The sequence below is a fragment of the Camelina sativa genome, chromosome 10 (assembly GCF_000633955.1).
Source record: "Camelina sativa cultivar DH55 chromosome 10, Cs, whole genome shotgun sequence".
In the NCBI taxonomy this organism is placed as follows: domain Eukaryota; kingdom Viridiplantae; phylum Streptophyta; class Magnoliopsida; order Brassicales; family Brassicaceae; genus Camelina; species Camelina sativa.
In genome coordinates, this window is record NC_025694.1 from 21,242,258 (window position 1) to 21,262,178 (window position 19,921).

Below are 19,921 nucleotides of genomic sequence, written 5' to 3' on the forward strand. Positions count from 1 at the left end.
TTCAGATGGATAAGTGCAAAGAAGCTTTGATACCTATGAGTACTTCATTGAAACTATCAAAAGATGTTGATGGTAAAGATGTGGATGTCAAGCAGTATAGAGGAATGATTGGGAGTTTGCTATATCTTACTGCTAGTAGACCAGATTTGAGTTTTAGTGTGGGGATATGTGCAAGGTTTCAGTCAAAACCAAAACAGTCTCATCTTGAAGCAGTCAAGCGAATTATCAAATATGTCAAAGGAACTGTTGATTTTGGGATTTGGTATTCCAAAGGTTCAAACAAAGGGTTGGTTGGTTATTGTGATGCAGATTATGCAGGAAGTGTAACAGATCGGAAGAGTACAAGTGGAGGTTGTTTTTTCCTAGGTAACAATCTAATAGCATGGTTGAGTAAGAAACAAAATTCAGTGTCTTTGTCTACAGCTGAATCAGAATATATAGCTATGGGGAGTTGTTGTACTCAATTGTTATGGATGAAGCAGATGTCAGTAGATTATGGTATGGAGTCAGGAGTGCTACAAGTGTATTGTGACAATAGGAGTGCAATTGATATTTCTAAAAATCCAGTTCAACATTCAAGAACCAAGCACATTGATGTGAGACATCACTTTATCAGAGAATTGGTTGAAAAAAGCAAGTTTTGATTTAGCATGTTGATACTGAAGAATAGCTAGCAGATATTTTCACCAAAGCTTTAGATTTTAATCGTTTTTCGTTCTTGCGAAATTCGATTGGTGTTTGTGAGATGTGAATTACTCACAAGATCAGAGCTGGTACAGGAGGAGATAGGATTGATAAAGCTGGTACGGTTCAAATTCAATTGGTGTTTGGATTATTAATTTTGGCTATGGTTTAGTGGAATCTGAGATACATGGCTAAGATATTGGAAAAGATTTCTCGAGATATGGGCAGATTTTGTGGTTTTTGTTGTTTAAAACAAGGGGAAAAAAATATTTCTTTTGTAATTTACAAAATAAGAAGAGGAAAGTCTAAGAGTCTCTACTTCGTGTGTGTCGGAAAAAAAAACTCGAAGAAGGAGGAACGAATCGGAGATGGTAGGTGCAACTCGAAGTGGATTGGTGTGAAGAGCGAGGAAGTCGGAGATGTCTCGAGATGATGGGACTGTCAATCGACCTCAATTGGTTGATGATTCGAGTGATGATGAAGAAGTTCAACCAAGGATTGTGCCGTATGGATCCGATAGCGATGATGATTTATCTAAAGGAGAATCGAAGAAGAATCAAATAGATCAAGGGGTAGATGATCTCGAAGGAGAAGATCTAATGGATGACTAGGTGGAGTTTGTTGGCAAGAGTAAAGAGAATGCTTTTGTTTCAGAGTCTGATAAAGAGGTTGGGGTTGAAGAAATCTCTGTACAAGAGGTTGGGGTTGAAGAAACTTCTCCCTGATAAAGCTGGTACACAGAGAAGCAGAGGAGCAAGAAACAGGGAGAAGTTGCCTCCGCTAGCAAGAAGAAATCAAAACGACCAAGATCCGCAGCACCAAATACCAGGAATGTTCGGACTAAATCTGGGTTTCAATCTGATGTGTTTATTTCCAAGGCAGCCAAATTAAGGTACTCTCAGTTTGTCTCTAGGAAATTTACAGCTGAGAGACAATTGGATATGTCTCGAACGGATGAATTTGGGTTTATTGGGAAGATATTGTCGTTAGGACTTGGAGCTACAGTTGATGATCCTTCTGTTTATGTCAAAGAGATTATTTGTGAATTTTATGCTAATTTGCCTAATAGAAAGGCTAGGGATGGTGTTCAAGTGTTTGTGAGGGGACATTGGTATGAGTTTTCTCCTAAGGCGATTAATCGAGCTTTTAGTATTTCGCCTTTGACTAAAGCTGAAAAGAAAGTTGATGCATCAGTGGATAAATTGAGTAAAGATGAACTTGCAGAGTTTTTAAGTGGTGAAGATAAATCGACTTGGGCTAATTTAAAGTTGCGGATCTACCTAAGGAGAGTGCAGCTCTTTTAATGTTGGCAGCATACAATTGGGTTCCTTCGAAACACAGGAATCATCTTTCAGTTAAACGAGCTCGAGTAGTTTACAAGATTATCAAGGGCAGCCGGTTTGACTTTGGGCAGTTGGTTTATAATCAGATTATGAACATAAGTTGGACAGATCCTACTCGCTATGTGGTTTTTCCAAGAACAATCGTTGAAACTCTTAGTGTTCAAGAAGGTCCGCTTGAGTGGTCAGATGAAGAAGAAGATGTGTATGCTGAGTTTTATACAAAGGACGCCAGAACAAGACATATCTATGAGGTTAAGCATAATCTGATTCCAGAATGTGATGAACCGATGCAAAGATCACCAGTTGGAAGACAAGCTGAAGAAGGGTCTTCTTCTGCGTCTGACGTTGTTCAGTTGGGTAGTATACGATTGCCGCATATTGGTCAGGATAGTGCAGAGATTTCATATGAAGCATTGGTTGATACTGCTCAAGCTCTTCAGAGGCTTACAGATGTGGTTGACAGGTTGATTCAGAATCATCCATTGTCAAAGCTTATTTAGTGGTTTTTAACTGTTGTGCTCACAAGCAGGAGGAGAAATGGAGTCTGGTTCTGATATTCTGGGGGAGCTACAAGTATGGGGGAGCTACAGTTCTGGGGGAGCAATGTTTTGTTTTGTTTATTCAAGGTTTCATTTAGATGAATTTGAATGCATGAAAAAGATTTAAAGTGCAGATGCTTGCGAAGCACAAAGTCAAAAAGGGGGAGATTGAAGATGCAGCATCTGAACAAGTGTTTGAACTACTTCAGAAGGACACAACACTAATACAAGAACAGAGTATCGAGTGATCTATGGCGGCGATTATCAAGACTCATACAGGATTAGAAGGCAAGAGAAGCTTCTAGAAGGTCGAAGAGCTTCATGTTTACAATTGGAATGTAAACATGAAGAAAGTGGGAAATTTCCTAAACCATAAAGAAAAAGGAAATTGTCCAATTCCTATTAGGATTAGATTAGGTAGTTTGCTAATTAAATAGCTAATATCTAGATCTATAAATAGTGGTGCTATAGCTAGGTTGAGCTTTAGCACAAACAAAAGAAAGTTAATCTAGCTACTAAGTTTTAGTCTAAAAAAAAAAAAGCTAAGAACTTAGGGAGAGCAAGAGAGTTCTTTAAGAGAGTTTTGAGAGATTAGAAAATTGTTTAGAACAAACTTGTAAACAGATTTTCTATCAATCAAAAAGTGTGTAACGAAATCGTTATTCAAATTGTTCAGATCTTAAGTTCTCGCACTTTCAGGTGATGTTATAGAACGGTTGAAATAAAACCCTCAAGTTTTGTTTAATTTGCTTGTTGTCTTCATCCGATGCCTTTGCATATGTGTCTTGTCGAAACCTGAAAGCTTGAGTCTTTCTTCGTAACTTCTTCGCTTGTGCATGGGTTCCAAAGAAACAAGCGATTAAGCAAATCTCAACTCTCTTTTTCACTAAAGCCTCTAAAAATTAGGGCTTGGATTAAGTTTTTGTAACAAGGTAGGTTTCTGTAGTTTTTGACTCAAAGAAAACACAAGTTTACACTGAATGATCTGCTTTATTAAGAGACTTCCAATGCCTTTTATAGCTAATACAAGTACTGAAGAAAAATAACTGAAACAGAACGTGAAACACAGACACGACTTCAACTAATCTAGAAAACCGCAAACAGAAACAGACCAATTCAAACTAGTGAGACCAAGTCTCTTATTTCTATACTCGTGCAAACAAGACTCAATAAGACTTCAAATAACTCAACAATCCCTCCCTTGAACTGAACCTTCTCAAGCGATCAGTACACAATGCCCATTCTAAACGCTCCTCGGATCCACTGAAAAATCGCCAACTTCAAAGGCTTTGTCATGATATCAGCTAGCTGCTCCTTCGTATCACAATGAACAAGCTTGATGACTCCCTCCTTGGTTAATTCCCTGAAGTGCTTCTGCTATCCTCTGCATCTCCTACATAATCACTGTCAGTGTACCCAATAAAACCTGTGAATCCTTCCCTCTTGTACCAAATCCCGTACTCCACTGTACCAATCAGATAAGGCACGATTCTCTTCACAACAGCAAGATGAAGTTGAGTAGGACTTCCCATGAATCGACTGATGAGACTCACTACGTACATCAGATCAGGCCTTGTTGCAGTTAAATACATCAAACTTCCCACCATCTGCTTGTACAAAGTCGAATCAACACCTTTTCCACCTAAGTCACGACCAATCTTCTGACCAGGAATTATTGGAATGCTAACCGATAGTTCTGCATCCCAAACCTCTCTATCACTTCTGCAGCATATTTCCTCTGGCAGATGAAGATACCATCATCCTTCTGTATCACTTCAATGCCCAGAATTTATCTCATCTTCCCCAAATCGGTCATATCAAACTCTTTCTTCATCGATTGCTTGAACTCAACTAGCAGCTCTTCATCATCACCAATGAGAAGCAAATCATCAACATAAATGCTAACAATCAGAATTTTACCTTTCTTGCGTTTAACAAATAGGGTCTGTTCATTGGAGCTGCTCTCGAAGCCATCCTTGATAAAATATGATTCAATACGACTGAACCAAGCTCTTGGTGCTTGTTTCAGCCCGTAAAGAGCTTTGTGCAGCTTGTAGACCATATGCTCCTTCCCAGTTACTCCGTATCCTTGAGGCTGCTGCACAAAAACATCTTCAAGTAGTTCACCATGTAAGAAAGCCGATTTTATATCCAACTGATATATTCCCCAACCTCCTTGTGCTGCCAAAGCGATGATCATTCTTACTGTGTCCATTCTTCCCACTGGTGCAAACACCTCCGTGTAATCAATACCATACTCTTGAGCATAGCCTTTCACCACAAGACGAGCTTTGAACTTGTCGACCTCCCATAGCTCATTCAGTTTGGTCTTGTAGATCCACTTCACACTGATGGCTTTGGCTCCGTCTGGAAACACCACCAAAGACCAAGTGTGATTTCTCTTGATTGAGCCTATTTCAGCATCCATTGCTTCTTTCCATCTTACATGTTGAACAGCTTCCTGAAAGGTTGTAGGATCTGAAATAACCAAATAAGCTAGAGTTTCAGACTTTACTCTTGCCATGTTTGCCTCTTCTTCTCTATCCGAAAGCTCTTCCCCAAAGGTGTAATCAGCAGCCCAAGCTGGTGGTCTTCTTGTTCTTCCCACTGTTAATGTTGTGGCTTCTGGTTGAGAAAGATTGGGAACCTAATTCTGATCTCCCTCTCCATCTCCTTTTGCTTCTTCTGACTCTACCTCTTCCTCTTCGTTTTCATTTTCATCACACTCATACTCTTCTTCCCACTCAAGCTCCATGTTCTGTTTGGCAGAGTAACTGACATCCCAATCCCACTTCTTTTCTTCCTCAAAGATCACATCCCTGCTGTTGTGAGCTTTCTTTTCTACTGGACCAAACAGCTTCCAAGCTTTTGATTCGCTTTTGTATCCTACCATGACGCATTTTACACTGTTATCATCAAGCTTGGTCCTTTTGACATCCGAGATATGAGCATGCCCGATACAACCAAAGATCCTAAAGTGTTCAACAGACGGCTTGTTTCCACTCCATGTTTCTTTTGGTGTCATGTCTTTCACGATCGTTGTGGGAGATCGATTCAGAACATGATTTGCCCATTGGACTGCATCTGACCAGAAGCTCTTTGGTACCTCCTTTTCTGACATAATAGCTTTTACCATATTCATAATGATTTGGTTTTTGCGCTCAGCAATGCCGTTTTGCTGTGGAGTGTAAGCAGTGGTCAGTTGTCTCTTGATTCCATGCTCCTTGCAATACTCATTGAACTCCACAGAGTTGTACCCACCTCCTCTATCTGTTCTCAAACACTTAATAAAACTGCCAGATTGCTTCTCCACAATTGCCTTAGACAACTTGAATTGATGAAAAGCCTCAGATTTTTCTCGCACAAAGTATATCCAAGTTTTGCGTGAAAAATCATCAATGATGCTTATTAAGTACCTCTTCAGTATGTTAGATGGTGGAGTGATCAGACCACAAAGGTCAGAGTGAATAAGTTGTAGCTTCTCGGTTGATCTCCATTTGCTCTATTTTGGAAAGCTGACACGATGTTGTTTTCCTTTAACACACTCTTCACAAGTGACCTTCACATGCCCAATGCTTGGTAACCTAGTGACCATTTCCCCATTGGTTTAACGTGAGGATCCCCTTGTAGCTGAGATGTCTGTAACGATGATGCCACAACTTTGTTTTGTCAGAAGTATCAACTTGGAGACACCGTTCTTCCGTTGATGTACCACTTTTATCACCAAGCAACACAAACATCCGATTTCTGCTCATGACTAATTCTGCAATTTTTCCTCTTGTGGGGTGAAATATGTTGCAGGTCTTCTTATCTCCTCCTTTGAACAGCACATCTAGCCCCTTTTCTTGTAGTTGGCCAACACTTAGCAGGTTGTTTTTCAGCTCAGGAACATAGTAAACATCATTCAATACATAGCTTATCCCCTTAAGTGTGATTTTTACTGCACCCTTCCCACTAACATGCAGTTTGTGGTTGTCTCCCAGCTTTACATTGTGAGAGAAAACAGTGTCCAAGCTGCAGAACATGGCTCGATCTCCACACATGTGGTTTGAACACCCCGAGTCGACAAACCAGACATCGCCACTTTGTTTTTCTTGAAGTTCCACATATGCCATCAACATGACTACCTCATCTTCTTCCAGTTCTGCAAAGTGAGCTGCATTACCTCCATTTGGACACTGATACTGAAAATGTCCCAATTTGTGACATCGATAGCATTCGATCACTGCTTTGTTGAACAAACGTCCTCTGTCCCTACCACATCCTCTGTACGAACCACCACCTCTTCCTCGTACATTGACGTTGAGTGCTTGATCTTCCTCTTCATAAGCACTCTTCTTAAACTTTTTTCCATGCACAGATAAAGAACTCTGAAATTCATCAATGGTCAGCTTCCTTGTGTCTTTGGATTCTTCAATTGACAGCACCACATATGTGAATTTGTCGATCAGGGTACGAAGAATCTTCTCAACGATCTTCGAGTCTGACATCTCTTCACCATTGCTCCTCATCTTGTTTGAGACCGCCATGACCCTTCCAAAGTAGTTGTCAATGCTCTCATTCGACTTCATAGCTAGCACCTCAAACTCTCTCCTTAACGTTTGGAGCAGAGATCTTTTCACTCTTTCATTGCCTCCAAACTTCCTCTTCATTGAATCCCAGACGATCTTAGATGTTTTTCGATCCAGGATCTGCTCAAACACCACCCGATCTAAGGCCTGAAACAGATAATGTTTCACCTGATGATCTTTCATCTTGAGATCGTCGAGTTGTTTCTGCTGCGCTGCAGTCACCTCGGCTCCCTCCTCTGCTTCACTATAACCCTCTTCTACGAGACTCCATAACACCTTTGCTCGCAAGAGATTCTCCATCAATTCACTCCAGTGGTCGTAATGACCATCAAAGTGAGGAATTTTGGTACGTGTCTTATCCTCACTCATCTCTCTCTCTCTCTCTCTCTCTCTCTCTCTCTCTCTCTCTTTCGATCACTTGATTTGTGTTTTGCTCTGATACCAAATGTAGTTTTAGACTCAAAGAAAACACAAGTTTTCACAGAATGATTTGCTTTATTAAGAGACTTCCAATGCCTTTTATAGCTAATACAAGTACTGAAGCAAAATAACTAAAACAGAACGTGAAACAGGGACACGACTTCAACTAAGCTAGAAAACCGCAAACAGAAACAGACCAATTCAAACTAGTGAGACAAAGTTTCTTATTTCTAGACTCGTGCAAACAAGACTCAATAAGACTTCAAATAACTCAACAGTTTCGAGGTTTACTTCTTTTTTTTAGGGTTCCTTAGTCCATAAGATTCCTATTTGCTTTGTGAGCTTTAAGTTTTCTTTATGAAAGTTCAAGTTCGAATCCATAAGATTGCTATGTTACCAGTTTAACGTGTTTCTTTTGGATTTTACTTGAATTGAAAGATCAAACCATTCTGTTTGAACTGTTTAGTAAATATATATACTCTCTTCGTTTTGGTGCCAAAAAAAATGGATCTTTTAAACAACCTACCAGAAGAGATTCTTTGTCATATATTGTCATTCCTTACCACAAAGGATGCTGCTTCGACATCTGTTCTCTCCAAGAGATGGCGCAATCTGTTTGCATTTGTCCCTAATCTTCACATTGATGACTGTGATTTTCCCATTAAGAAATTCTACCTTGAGGGTATAGGCGGTATTGATGTAGATCATGTGAATTGTTGGATACATAATGTGATGGTGCATGGTGTTTCAGAGATTGTTCTCTCGATCTTTGATGATACAGCATCAGCAGATAGAAATCATATGTTTACAAAAGTTTTCCAGAACAAGAAATTATTTAAGCTGGAATTAAGTTATGGATTTCATATTCGTTTGGTCGATGGGAGCATTTTCTTACCAACGCTCAAAACTCTCGTTCTTGACTCAGTTTTGGTATCTGCTGATAAGTTTGACATTCTTCTTCATGTTTTGCCTGTGCTTGAGGAATTAGTCCTAGTTTCTATAGACTGGAAAGATTGGGATGATTTGGATGTTAATGTGACTCTATCAAGTGCTAGCCTCAAGAATTTAACAATAAACTACTGCGGTAGTTCAGTTCCTTATTCATTTGATACACCTAGCCTTGCGTACTTCTGTTACTCTAGTTTTGCCGCAGAAGATTATTCCGTCGCTAAAATGGAAAACTTGTTTGAGGCTCGAATCAGCGTTTTGGTACNTTTGAAACCAAATGTTATGGACCTCTTTATTGCTTGTGAATTAAGAAGAATATGAATGCTTAGCTCCCTCTTAACCCTAATTCTCTCTTAGAGATTAAGGTTAATTCTTGGGGCTTGATATTCTCATTAGCATAAGGAGTCCTTTTATATACCCTAGTACAACCGACCTAAACCTTAATAAATAAATATTCCAAAGCCTTAATCTAATTATGAAAAGGAAACCTAATGATCTAATAATAATTTAAGGCTTCATGGTCTACGTGATACCAAGATCCGTATCATTACTCCACTCCTCGATTAGGAGCTTGTCCTCAAGCTCCGGTTTGTCTCCATTAGCTTCTTCGTCTCTTCCCTCCACGTCGACTTGTCTTTCAAGTCTCATGTATTTTGCTTGTTGAATCCTCAACGCCATAGCTTCAGGTAGAGACTCCTCCTCCTCAAGCTCTGATATAAAATGTTATGGACCTCTTTATTGCTTGTGAATTAAGAAGAATATGAATGTTTAGCTCCCTCTTAACCCTAATTCTCTCTTAGAGATTAAGGTTAATTCTTGGGACTTGATATTCTCATTAGCATAAGGAGTCCTTTTATAGACCCTAGTACAACCGACCTAAACCTTAATAAATAAATATTCCAAAGCCTTAATCTAATTATGAAAAGGAAACCAAATAATCTAATAATAAGTTAAGGCTTCATGATCTACGTGATACCATGATCCGTATCATTACTCCACTCCTCGATTAGGAGCTTGTCCTCAAGCTCCGTTTTGTCTCCATTAGCTTCTTCGTCTCTTCCCTCCACGTCGACTTGTCTTTCAAGTCTCATGTCTTTTGCTTGTTGAATCCTCAACGCCATAGCTTCAGGTAGAGATTCCTCCTCCTCAAGCTTTGATATAAAATGTTATGGACCTCTTTATTGCTTGTGAATTAAGAAGAATATGAATGCTTCGCTCCCTCTTAACTCTAATTCTCTCTTAGAGATTAAGGTTAATTTTTGGGGCTTGATATTCTCATTAGCATATGGAGTCCTTTTATAGACCCTAGTACAACCGACCTAAACCTTAATAAATAAATATTCCAAAGCCTTAATCTAATTATGAAAAGGAAACCAAATAATCTAATAATAAGTTAAGGCTTCATGATCTACGTGATACCATGATCCGTATCATTACTCCACTCCTCGATTAGGAGCTTGTCCTCAAGCTCTGGTTTGTCTCCATCAGCCTCTTCGTCTCTTCCCTCCACGTCGACTTGTCTTTCAAGTCTCATGTCTTATGCTTGTTGAATCCTCAACGCCATAGCTTCAGGTAGAGACTCCTCCTCCTCAAGCTCTGAAACCAAATGTTATGGACCTCTTTATTGCTTGTGAATTAAGAAGAATATGAATGCTTAGCTCCCTCTTAACCCTAATTCTCTCTTAGAGATTAAGGTTAATTCTTGGGGCTTGATATTCTCATTAGCATAAGGAGTCCTTTTATAGAACCTAGTACAACCGACCTAAACCTTAATAAATAAATATTCCAAAGCCTTAATCTAATTATGAAAAGGAAACCAAATAATCTAATAATAAGTTAAGGCTTCATGATCTACGTGATACCACGATCCGTATCATTAATCTACTCCTCGATCAGGAGCTTGTCCTCAAGCTCCGGTTTGTCTCCATTAGCTTCTTCGTCTCTTCCCTCCACGTCGACTTGTCTTTCAAGTCTCATGTCTTTTGCTTGTTGAATCCTCAACGCCATAGCTTCAGGTAGAGACTCCTCCTCCTCAAGCTCTGAAACCAAATGTTATGGACCTCTTTATTGCTTGTGAATTAAGAAGAATATGAATGCTTAGCTCCCTCTTAACCCTAATTCTCTCTTAGAGATTAAGGTTAATTCTTGGGGCTTGATATTCTCATTAGCATAAGGAGTCCTTTTATAGACCCTAGTACAACCGACCTAAACCTTAATAAATAAATATTCCAAAGCCTTAATCTAATTATGAAAAGGAAACCAAATAATCTAATAATAAGTTAAGGCTTCATGATCTACGTGATACCACGATCCGTATCATTAATCTACTCCTCGATCAGGAGCTTGTCCTCAAGCTCCGGTTTGTCTCCATTAGCTTCTTCGTCTCTTCCCTCCACGTCGACTTGTCTTTCAAGTCTCATGTCTTTTGCTTGTTGAATCCTCAACGCCATAGCTTCAGGTAGAGACTCCTCCTCCTCAAGCTCTGATATAAAATGTTATGGACCTCTTTATTGCTTGTGAATTAAGAAGAATATGAATGCTTAGGTCCCTCTTAACTCTAATTCTCTCTTAGAGATTAAGGTTAATTTTTGGGGCTTGATATTCTCATTTGCATATGGAGTCCTTTTATAGACCCTAGTACAACCGACCTAAACCTTAATAAATAAATATTCCAAAGCCTTAATCTAATTATGAAAAGGAAACCAAATAATCTAATAATAAGTTAAGGCTTCATGATCTACGTGATACCATGATCCGTATCATTACTCCACTCCTCGATTAGGAGCTTGTCCTCAAGCTCTGGTTTGTCTCCATCAGCCTCTTCGTCTCTTCCCTCCACGTCGACTTGTCTTTCAAGTCTCATGTCTTATGCTTGTTGAATCCTCAACGCCATAGCTTCAGGTAGAGACTCCTCCTCCTCAAGCTTTGAAACCAAATGTTATGGACCTCTTTATTGCTTGTGAATTAAGAAGAATATGAATGCTTAGCTCCCTCTTAACCCTAATTCTCTCTTAGAGATTAAGGTTAATTCTTGGGGCTTGATATTCTCATTAGCATAAGGAGTCCTTTTATAGAACCTAGTACAACCGACCTAAACCTTAATAAATAAATATTCCAAAGCCTTAATCTAATTATGAAAAGGAAACCAAATAATCTAATAATAAGTTAAGGCTTCATGATCTACGTGATACCATGATCCGTATCATTAATCTACTCCTCGATCAGGAGCTTGTCCTCAAGCTCCGGTTTGTCTCCATTAGCTTCTTCGTCTCTTCCCTCCACGTCGACTTGTCTTTCAAGTCTCATGTCTTTTGCTTGTTGAATCCTCAACGCCATAGCTTCAGGTAGAGACTCCTCCTCCTCAAGCTCTGATACCAAATGTTATGGACCTCTTTATTGCTTGTGAATTAAGAAGAATATGAATGCTTAGGTCCCTCTTAACCCTAATTCTCTCTTAGAGATTAAGGTTAATTCTTGGGGCTTGATATTCTCATTAGCATAAGGAGTCCTTTTATAGACCCTAGTACAACCGACCTAAACCTTAATAAATAAATATTCTAAAGCCTTAATCTAATTATGAAAAGGAAACCTAATAACCTAATAATTAGTTAAGGCTTCATGGTCTACGTGATACCACGATCCGTATCAGTACATGGACAAGATATTTGGCGAGCAAGATTGCCACACAATATTTGGTTTGAGGATGAAGAGGACAATGTTATTACCCGATTTTCAAATGTGGGGAACCTTATGAATGGCATTCGAAATGTTCGGTGCCTAGTTTTGTCTCCTGATACTCTTGAGGTCAGTCTTCTTCTTTGATATATTGTGATACTTTTCTTTCAGAAAAAAAAAAGAAGACCAGCATTTCGTCTTACTTCATGGAGCATGGCTTTGTTCTAACTGTGGCTTGTCTTGTTATTAGGTGCTTTCTTTATGCTGTGAATCATTGCCAGTGGTCAACAACCTCAAATCATTAACTATTACGAGCAACGACAATCGAGGATGGCAAGCAATGCCAGTGTCCGCATTTAGAAACTCTAGTCCTTAAGGTATATATATATATTTTAAACAACTCATTTGCCAAACACATGTACAAGATAGAGTTCATCCTTTGACTCCTATATTGTCTCATTAATGTTTTCAGGGTCTATTGCACCATGTCACAGATAAATGCGGGGATGCTTGTGACTGCCTTTCTCGAGAGGAATAGGGTCGTTCACTCACATCTTGGTCCAGTAAAAGTTTTAGGGATTAAAGGGTTTCATGGAAAAACCAAAGAGAACCACATGATAAAACATTTCTTGGACTATTTTTCGTATTTGAAGGAGATAAAGATCTATATGGAAGAGAATGGTCCTAGACAGCTCAGAGTCCCTGAAGCGTCTGAAGGTATTGCAAAGATGATGATGGAAAACTATAATAATATGTCATCGGGTTGCAAATGTCCAGCTCCTTGTGAGTGGTAACTTGTATAAGAAGTGGACTCCATAATGAAGCCTAAGTTGCTTATATTTCTGCCAAAGTTTCCATGGAATTTGATTTTGGTTTATTTTTTGTTTCATTGGCTTGAAATCTGTTTCAAACCAAGGCGATCGGGCAAAGACGGGCAAATTTGTTTGAGTTGTTCTTTGTTGCCCTTACTTACCGTACGTGTGTGTGATTTGAATTTTTCAAATCCTAATTTTATCTATGAGAGTGACAACTCTGCGGCCATTAGAATATATGTTCCCATCGGTAAAAATATCAAGTGAACTCTTTTTCGTTTGTTTTATGATTAACGTAGACAAGAGAGTCTCCAAAGATCATCAAGTGGATCTAGATACTGAAATCCATGTCTAAAAAAAAATAGTACAAGACAACAGGCACAAGAGCCACACAACAGCGGTGGTAAGCAAAGTATTTGGGTATTCGGCCGACATTAGGCCCGCTTGATCCGTCTATTTGCGTAGCCCAAAACTCAAAGCAATCTCGGTTTACCAAAAATTAAACCGGTAATTTTAAAAAATCAGATAAAACCGAACCAATATTCACACCAGACCCTACTTCAATTTGAAACCCTCAGTTTCGTGTTCCTCCTCTGCAATTGCATTGCCGTAACTGAAAGGCTGAAAGCTTTGGGTCTCTCTCCTCACTGAAAAACCTAAAATTTGGGTCCTTTTTGCAAGGTAGGTATCAAAGTCTACTCATTTTCTTTTTTTTGTTTGCGGTTTCTTCGTTCCACAAATTTGATTTTTTTTGCTCTCTATTTGCCTTGTTAACTTAGGGTTTCTCTCTGTTTCGTGCAGAGAAAAAAAAAAATGGATCTCTTTAGCAATCTACCAGACGAGATTGTTTGTCATATATTGTCATTCCTTACCACAAAGGAGACTGCTTTGACATCTGTTCTCTCCAAAAGATGGCGCTATCTTATTGCATTTGTCCCTAATCTTCACATTGATAACTCTGTCTTTCTCAATCCCGAAGAGGGTAAGCATAAAAGTCAAGAAATCCAACAGAGTTTCATGGATTTCGTTGATAGAGTATTGTCATTGCAACGTAATTCTCCCATTAAGAAAGCTTCCCTCAAATGTCTAAGTATGCGTGATTCTGATTCAAACCGTGTGGATGATTGGATAAGCAACCTGTTGGCGCGTGGTGTTTGTGAACTTGATCTGTTGATCTATTTGTGTATGGATGAATACGTTCTGTTGTCTTCAAAATGTTTCGAGAGTAGGAATCTAGTTAAGCTGAAGTTAGATAGTCTTTGTATTGGTGTTCAACCGGATATGATCTGTTGTTCAGCTCCTGTTGTTGGTTGGTTGGCTGAAGGGATAGTCTTACCAATGCTTAAAACTCTCGTGATTAAGTCAGTTGGGTTTTATGTTGATGAGTTTTTTCTTAGAGCTTTGCCTGCGCTTGAGGAATTGGTTCTGGATGATGTGTTCTGGTTATGGAACGTTATGGATGTCACTGTGTCAAATGCAAACCTCAAGACACTAACAGTAAATTCCAACCATTATACAGGGACTATTTCATTTGATACACCTAGTCTTGTTTACTTCTGTTGCTCTGATTATGTTGCTAAAGACTACCCTGTAGTTAACATGGAAAACTTAGTTGAGGCTAGAATCAGCCTTTTGGTAACTGAAGATCAAATCAAGCGGGCAAGAGCGCCAAATGATTATTTGTTAGATGAAGGTGATGACAATGTTGTTCTCCGGTTTGAAAATGTTGGGAAGCTCATGAATGGCATACGAAATGTTCAATATCTGGACTTGTCTGCTGTTACTCTTGAGGTCAGTTTTCTTCTTTTTTTTCTGTTCTGTTTTGTTCGTCACCATTTTTAACGAGGAAGTGAAGGTCTTGTCTTGAAACATGTAATGGTGAAATGTTTAATTGTGGTTTTTCTTGTGTTTAGGTGCTTTCCTTCTGCTGTGATTCGATGCCAGTGTTCAACAACCTGAAATCGTTAACTATTAAGAGTGACGAAAATCATACATGGCAAGCAATGCCAGTTCTTATAAGGAACTGTCCACATTTAGAAACTCTAGTCCTTGAGGTATGAAAAAAACCAACTCATTTGCCAGACATGTACAAAGATAGAGTTTATACTTTGAATAGAATCTCTGATAGTCTCTTTTATGTTTTCAGGGTCTTTCGCACCATGTCGCAGATAATTGCGGGGATGCTTGTGACTGTGTTTCTCGTAAGGGAAAGGGTCGTTCACTCACATCTTGTCCAGTAAAGGTTTTAGAGATTAAAGGGTTTCAAGGAACAGAGAAAGAGATGGACATGGTAAAGCATCTCTTGAACTATTTTCTGTGTTTGATGGAGATCAAGATCTATATGAATGTTGATATAAAGGGCAGAGACCTGGAAGCTATCGTGGAGAATATGAAACACTACAACAAGAATTGCAATGTGCAGTTCCTGGTAAATGGGGACCTGTACAAGGAGTGGAGGGCACAATGAAGTCTTTGAAGAACAAAAGTTGCTCATAGTTTTTGCCAAATCCCCTTGGAATTTGGCAAACTTTGGTTTGATTTTATTTTAATTGGTTTGAGAACATTTTCAAACCAAACAGACGCAACCCAAACCAATTTCAAAACATGTTGTTTTCTTCTTCCTCTTTTTCAAATGTTTGGAATCATTTACTATTGAGGCTTGTCTTATTTATTTTTATTCACTAGCAATTTGCTCGTAGCTCTTTGTTGCCATGTTTCCTAGAAGTAGCAAGCGTTAACTTAAGCTTACTAAGGTGGAAAACAAACTCTTCTAGTCGTTTGATACACCTAGCCTTGTTTACTTCTTTTACTCGGAATTTGCTGCTAAAGAATACCCTGTAGTTAAAATGGAGAAGTTATTTGAGGCTAGGATCAGCCTTTTGGTAACTGAAGATCAAATCGAGCGAGCTAGAGCGGTAAATAACGATTTGGTGGAGGATGATGTTGTTCTCGAGGTCTTATGAAAGACATGCGAAACGTTCGGTGTCTGAACTTGTCTGCGAATACTCTCGAGGTCAGTTGTAATATCCTTATTCAAATTGTTTAGTTAAGCCCATTTTTAACTGAAGTCATTAACTCATAAACTAGTGAAGGTCGTGTTTTAAAACCTGTATTGGCAAAATGTCTTATTATGGATTGGCTTGTGTTTAGGTTCTTTCTCTGAGTAACAAGAGTCGAGGATGGCAAGCGATGCCAGTTCTTTTAAGGAACTGTCCACATGTAGAAACTTTTGTCCTTGAGGTATAAAAAACAACTCATTTGCCAAAGATAAAGTTCTTACTTTGAATTGAATCTCTTATTGTCTCCTTTATGAACTTTCAGGGTCTCTTGCACTATGTCACTGATAATTGCGGGGATGCTTATGACTGCCTTTAAAGGTTCGTTCACTCACATCTTGTCCTGTAATAGTGTTAGATATTAAAGGGTTCCAAGGAACATCCAAAGAGATGCACATGATAAACAATTCGTGGACTATTTTCCATGTTTGAAGGAGATAAAGATCTTCTATAAGGGAGAGAATTATCCTGTTGACATTTCAAGATCTTACTCTCACTTGTAAGATCAGTTTCTCTCATCTCTCTATCTCTGTTTTGCTCACTCTGTTTTGTTCATTGAATAACAAGAAAGTTAGAGAACTTAGAGAGATAACACAAAGAGATTACATTTTATTTTCGGATCTCTAGGATATCTTCCTTACAACACAAGCACACATACATATAGTAGTTTCTCTCCACTTGCCACACACACTTATGCCCATACCTTAGGCCATACTTCTACTCTCTTACACAAGCCACACTAGTAGCTACTCTACTTACTCATTAGAACTCTAGTTCCCTGATTCACTCTTACACATTCAACAACTCACTTATACTCTAACTATGACTTAGTTATTACAACTCTTCTTGTTGGACCTTAACTAAACATTTATTCATATGGGCCTTATCATCATCGATGACCCAATTCACAAAACACAAACCCAAATGGTTTGTTGACTTTCTTCTCCTCCCTTGACTCCTCTCTTCACGTTGTCTCTTCTCCGACAACGTTTTCTTCTTCACGGGAGCTTTGCTTCTTCTTCTTTGTTCTTCGACTGACTGATTTCTCTTTGTTGCAGATTTAATCAAGAACTCAATTCTCAACATATCCTTTACAGCTCAGAGTCCCTAAATTTTTGAAGCTATTGTGGATATGATGGGAGACTACAACAACTAATTGAGCGGTTACTTGTATACGAAGTGTACTGCACAATGAAGTCTCTGAAGAACAAAACTTGCTCATAGTTTTTGCCAAAGACCCCTTGGAATATAACCTCGGTTCGACTTTGTTTAATTGGCTTAAAAACTAATTCAAACCAAACCAATTAAGAACCATAGTTTCTTTTTGAATATTTTCAGTCATTTGCTATTTGATCCCTTGTCTACTAATTTTTTAGTTTGCCAGCAACTTGCTTCGAGTTGTCATTCATTGAAAATGATGTCTTTATTACAAATGACAAAAGCTTTACCGTATGATATTTGTTTGAGCAAAAATAACCGGTTCGTGAGAGTCTACGGAAAACAAGAAATCTAGGTCGAAAAGTATCTCTTTATTGATCAAGATGTTGATAACAAGTACAAGAAACAAACCACAACTAATCAACTAGAACCCTAATCTTGCTCTTAAGTCGGTTATTGTGGTTTTACTAAGCCTCTTGTACTTGCTCCTTATTTGAGAGATCGTTTATTTATAAGGTTCCTGAACCCTAATTCCTTGTAGGAACCGCCTTCTTCCTTTTCTTTTCCTTTGATAACTTCCTATTTTATTTATGGTTAGTTTCCAATTGATTGTCCGGTTGTTTATCCTCCAAGATAAATAATTGGGCTTCTTATATATTCGGTAGGCCTTTTTGCAGGTTGTTTATGATTCTTAGGAAGTTGTTTACAACCTTCCATCAAATGAACCGGCCCTCTTAACAACCGGTTAAATATCATCATTAACCTTTTAGCTCTTTTAGACAACCGGCCACATGGTTTTGCAACTGTCACACGTTGGTTAGTCGATGAATTATTTTTACCCAACAATATTGTTCAGGTTACCCACTGTTGAGTGTTTTAATTAAGCCAGAAACCTATTTTTAATATTGGTTCTTTGGCATATATAGACATAGTGTTTAGTGTTGTGTCTTAGCCCAAAATCAAGGGATGCAATACTTCCTAAGTCACAACAGTAGAGCTGGATTATGAAAGACTTGACAAGCACTGTTTGAGGCTTAAAACACATTATTATGAAATGATAGATCAATTTCAGCGAGCAAGAGCAGCAATGTGTTTGCTTGTAGCCTTTTTCGTCTTTTGTTTACTCTTGTGATATTTTTCTGTTGGTTTAATAGAGAGAATATAAAGAAAGGAAAAACCATGAAATAAGAGGGTCCACGTCAATCGATCGAAAAAGTGTTACGTTGGTAAATGCATTAATGCATGGATGTCCACGTACACAAAAAGAAAAGCACATATAATAAAAATACACAATAGAAACGCTCGAGCACCATTGACTAATGCTGGATTTACTCTTGACGAAATTTTCTTTTTCTTTTATATAACCATATATATACTTCACACGTTAATCACCTTTTCAGCTTTAGCTTTTCTTTTATCTTCCCCTAGTTTTGTGTAAATCGAATCTTGTTCTTTTGAAAAATTGTGTTCGATTCTTTGCTCTTACTATTGACAGAGAAAAAGAAATATATCAAAGCCGTCGGAAACTCATACGTGTGTAACAAGTCTATCTATGTTGACACATTTTAATACACGTTTTATAAATGGGAGATATTAAGTCTTATCCTATTATTCCGAGTTATAAAACACCCACCGTTTATGTAAAAAATGTGTGAACGCACGTGGATTCTATGAAGAGAGCTCGTGTAAGTTCGGTGTATGAAGGTAAAGAGAGGAATAGATCAAGAAAGGGAGAGGAAACTCGAAGGGATCAATCAAAACATGCGAGGATGACCGCGAAAGCTCGAATGAGTGTTCATAAAGAGAGCATGAAATCTCTGCCGCCCAAACACAAGAAATCGTTGGTGATCATGAAGTCGATGAGAAAGAAGGAAGAGACACAAAAATATCAAAATAAAGTTATTGTTAGTGCTGTAGAAAAGGAAAAGGAGGAGAAAGATAAAGGTGCGACGGAGATTATGGAGGAAGAGATGGAAATGCCTAATTCAAAGTTGGTTGAGGATTGGCCGAAGATATTAACATATGAAGAGGAGTGGACATGGTTTGCGTTTGCGTTTGGGTGGGGATGGTGGCGGCGTTATGATGCCGTGATGAGCGGTGAGAGTTGGTTTAATTAAATTATAAAGATTATGTGTTGGTGAAATTATACATAGATAATAGTTGATAGGAGTTTTGAAGAACTAAAAAGCTAAGATAAGATATTGAAAAATCAATTTATATCAACCGAAACCACAATGTATCTTTAGAGACTTCAGTTTGGTCTATGCTTTATATACAGTTCTTATGATAGTTTTTTAGATCAAGAAGGGTTTGAACTAGTAGTCCTAAAAGAGAAGAACAAACCACGGTTCAATTTCCCTTGGGAGAGGTTAATTAAAACTCGCTCTTATCAAAAACAACAATAATACTTTTTGAGTATTCTTCTTGTTGTTTAATTTGGCGTTTGAATAATAAGTTGAGTTTATTAACAACATATTTGTTATACCGTCAATTTGATTCTAGTAATAAAATATTTCATAAGTCGCCAAAAACACAAAAATTAAATTCTTTCATAACACCATTATAGGAATAAATATGATTCATCATGAAGGTTAATAAACCAATTCTAAACAAGATTTTAACTCGCCGTACTTCGCGTGCATATAACTTTATTATTATTTATATTTTATATTATTTTTTGTTAAATATTGGATGTTTTGCAAATAGAGAAATAAC

The 19,921-nt window shown here is 38.2% G+C and overlaps 2 protein-coding genes and 1 pseudogene across 2 annotated transcripts; all 3 read left to right on the forward strand.

Moving 5' to 3' along the window:
* LOC104720571 lies at positions 8,062-12,999 on the forward strand (annotated as a pseudogene).
* On the forward strand, positions 13,576-15,694 carry LOC104719507 (F-box/LRR-repeat protein At5g38396-like). Its single transcript, XM_010437437.2, has 4 exons — positions 13,576-13,673; positions 13,794-14,783; positions 14,906-15,046; positions 15,139-15,694. Exons 2-4 carry the CDS (start codon positions 13,806-13,808, stop codon positions 15,457-15,459), a joined length of 1,440 nt encoding a protein of 479 aa, XP_010435739.1. The 5' UTR covers positions 13,576-13,673; positions 13,794-13,805; the 3' UTR covers positions 15,460-15,694.
* LOC104719508 lies at positions 18,862-19,495 on the forward strand (the record flags this gene model as incomplete). The annotated part of the gene is made up of 1 exon (XM_010437439.2): positions 18,862-19,495. A coding segment is annotated over one exon (462 nt), but the record flags the coding sequence as incomplete, so codon positions are not given.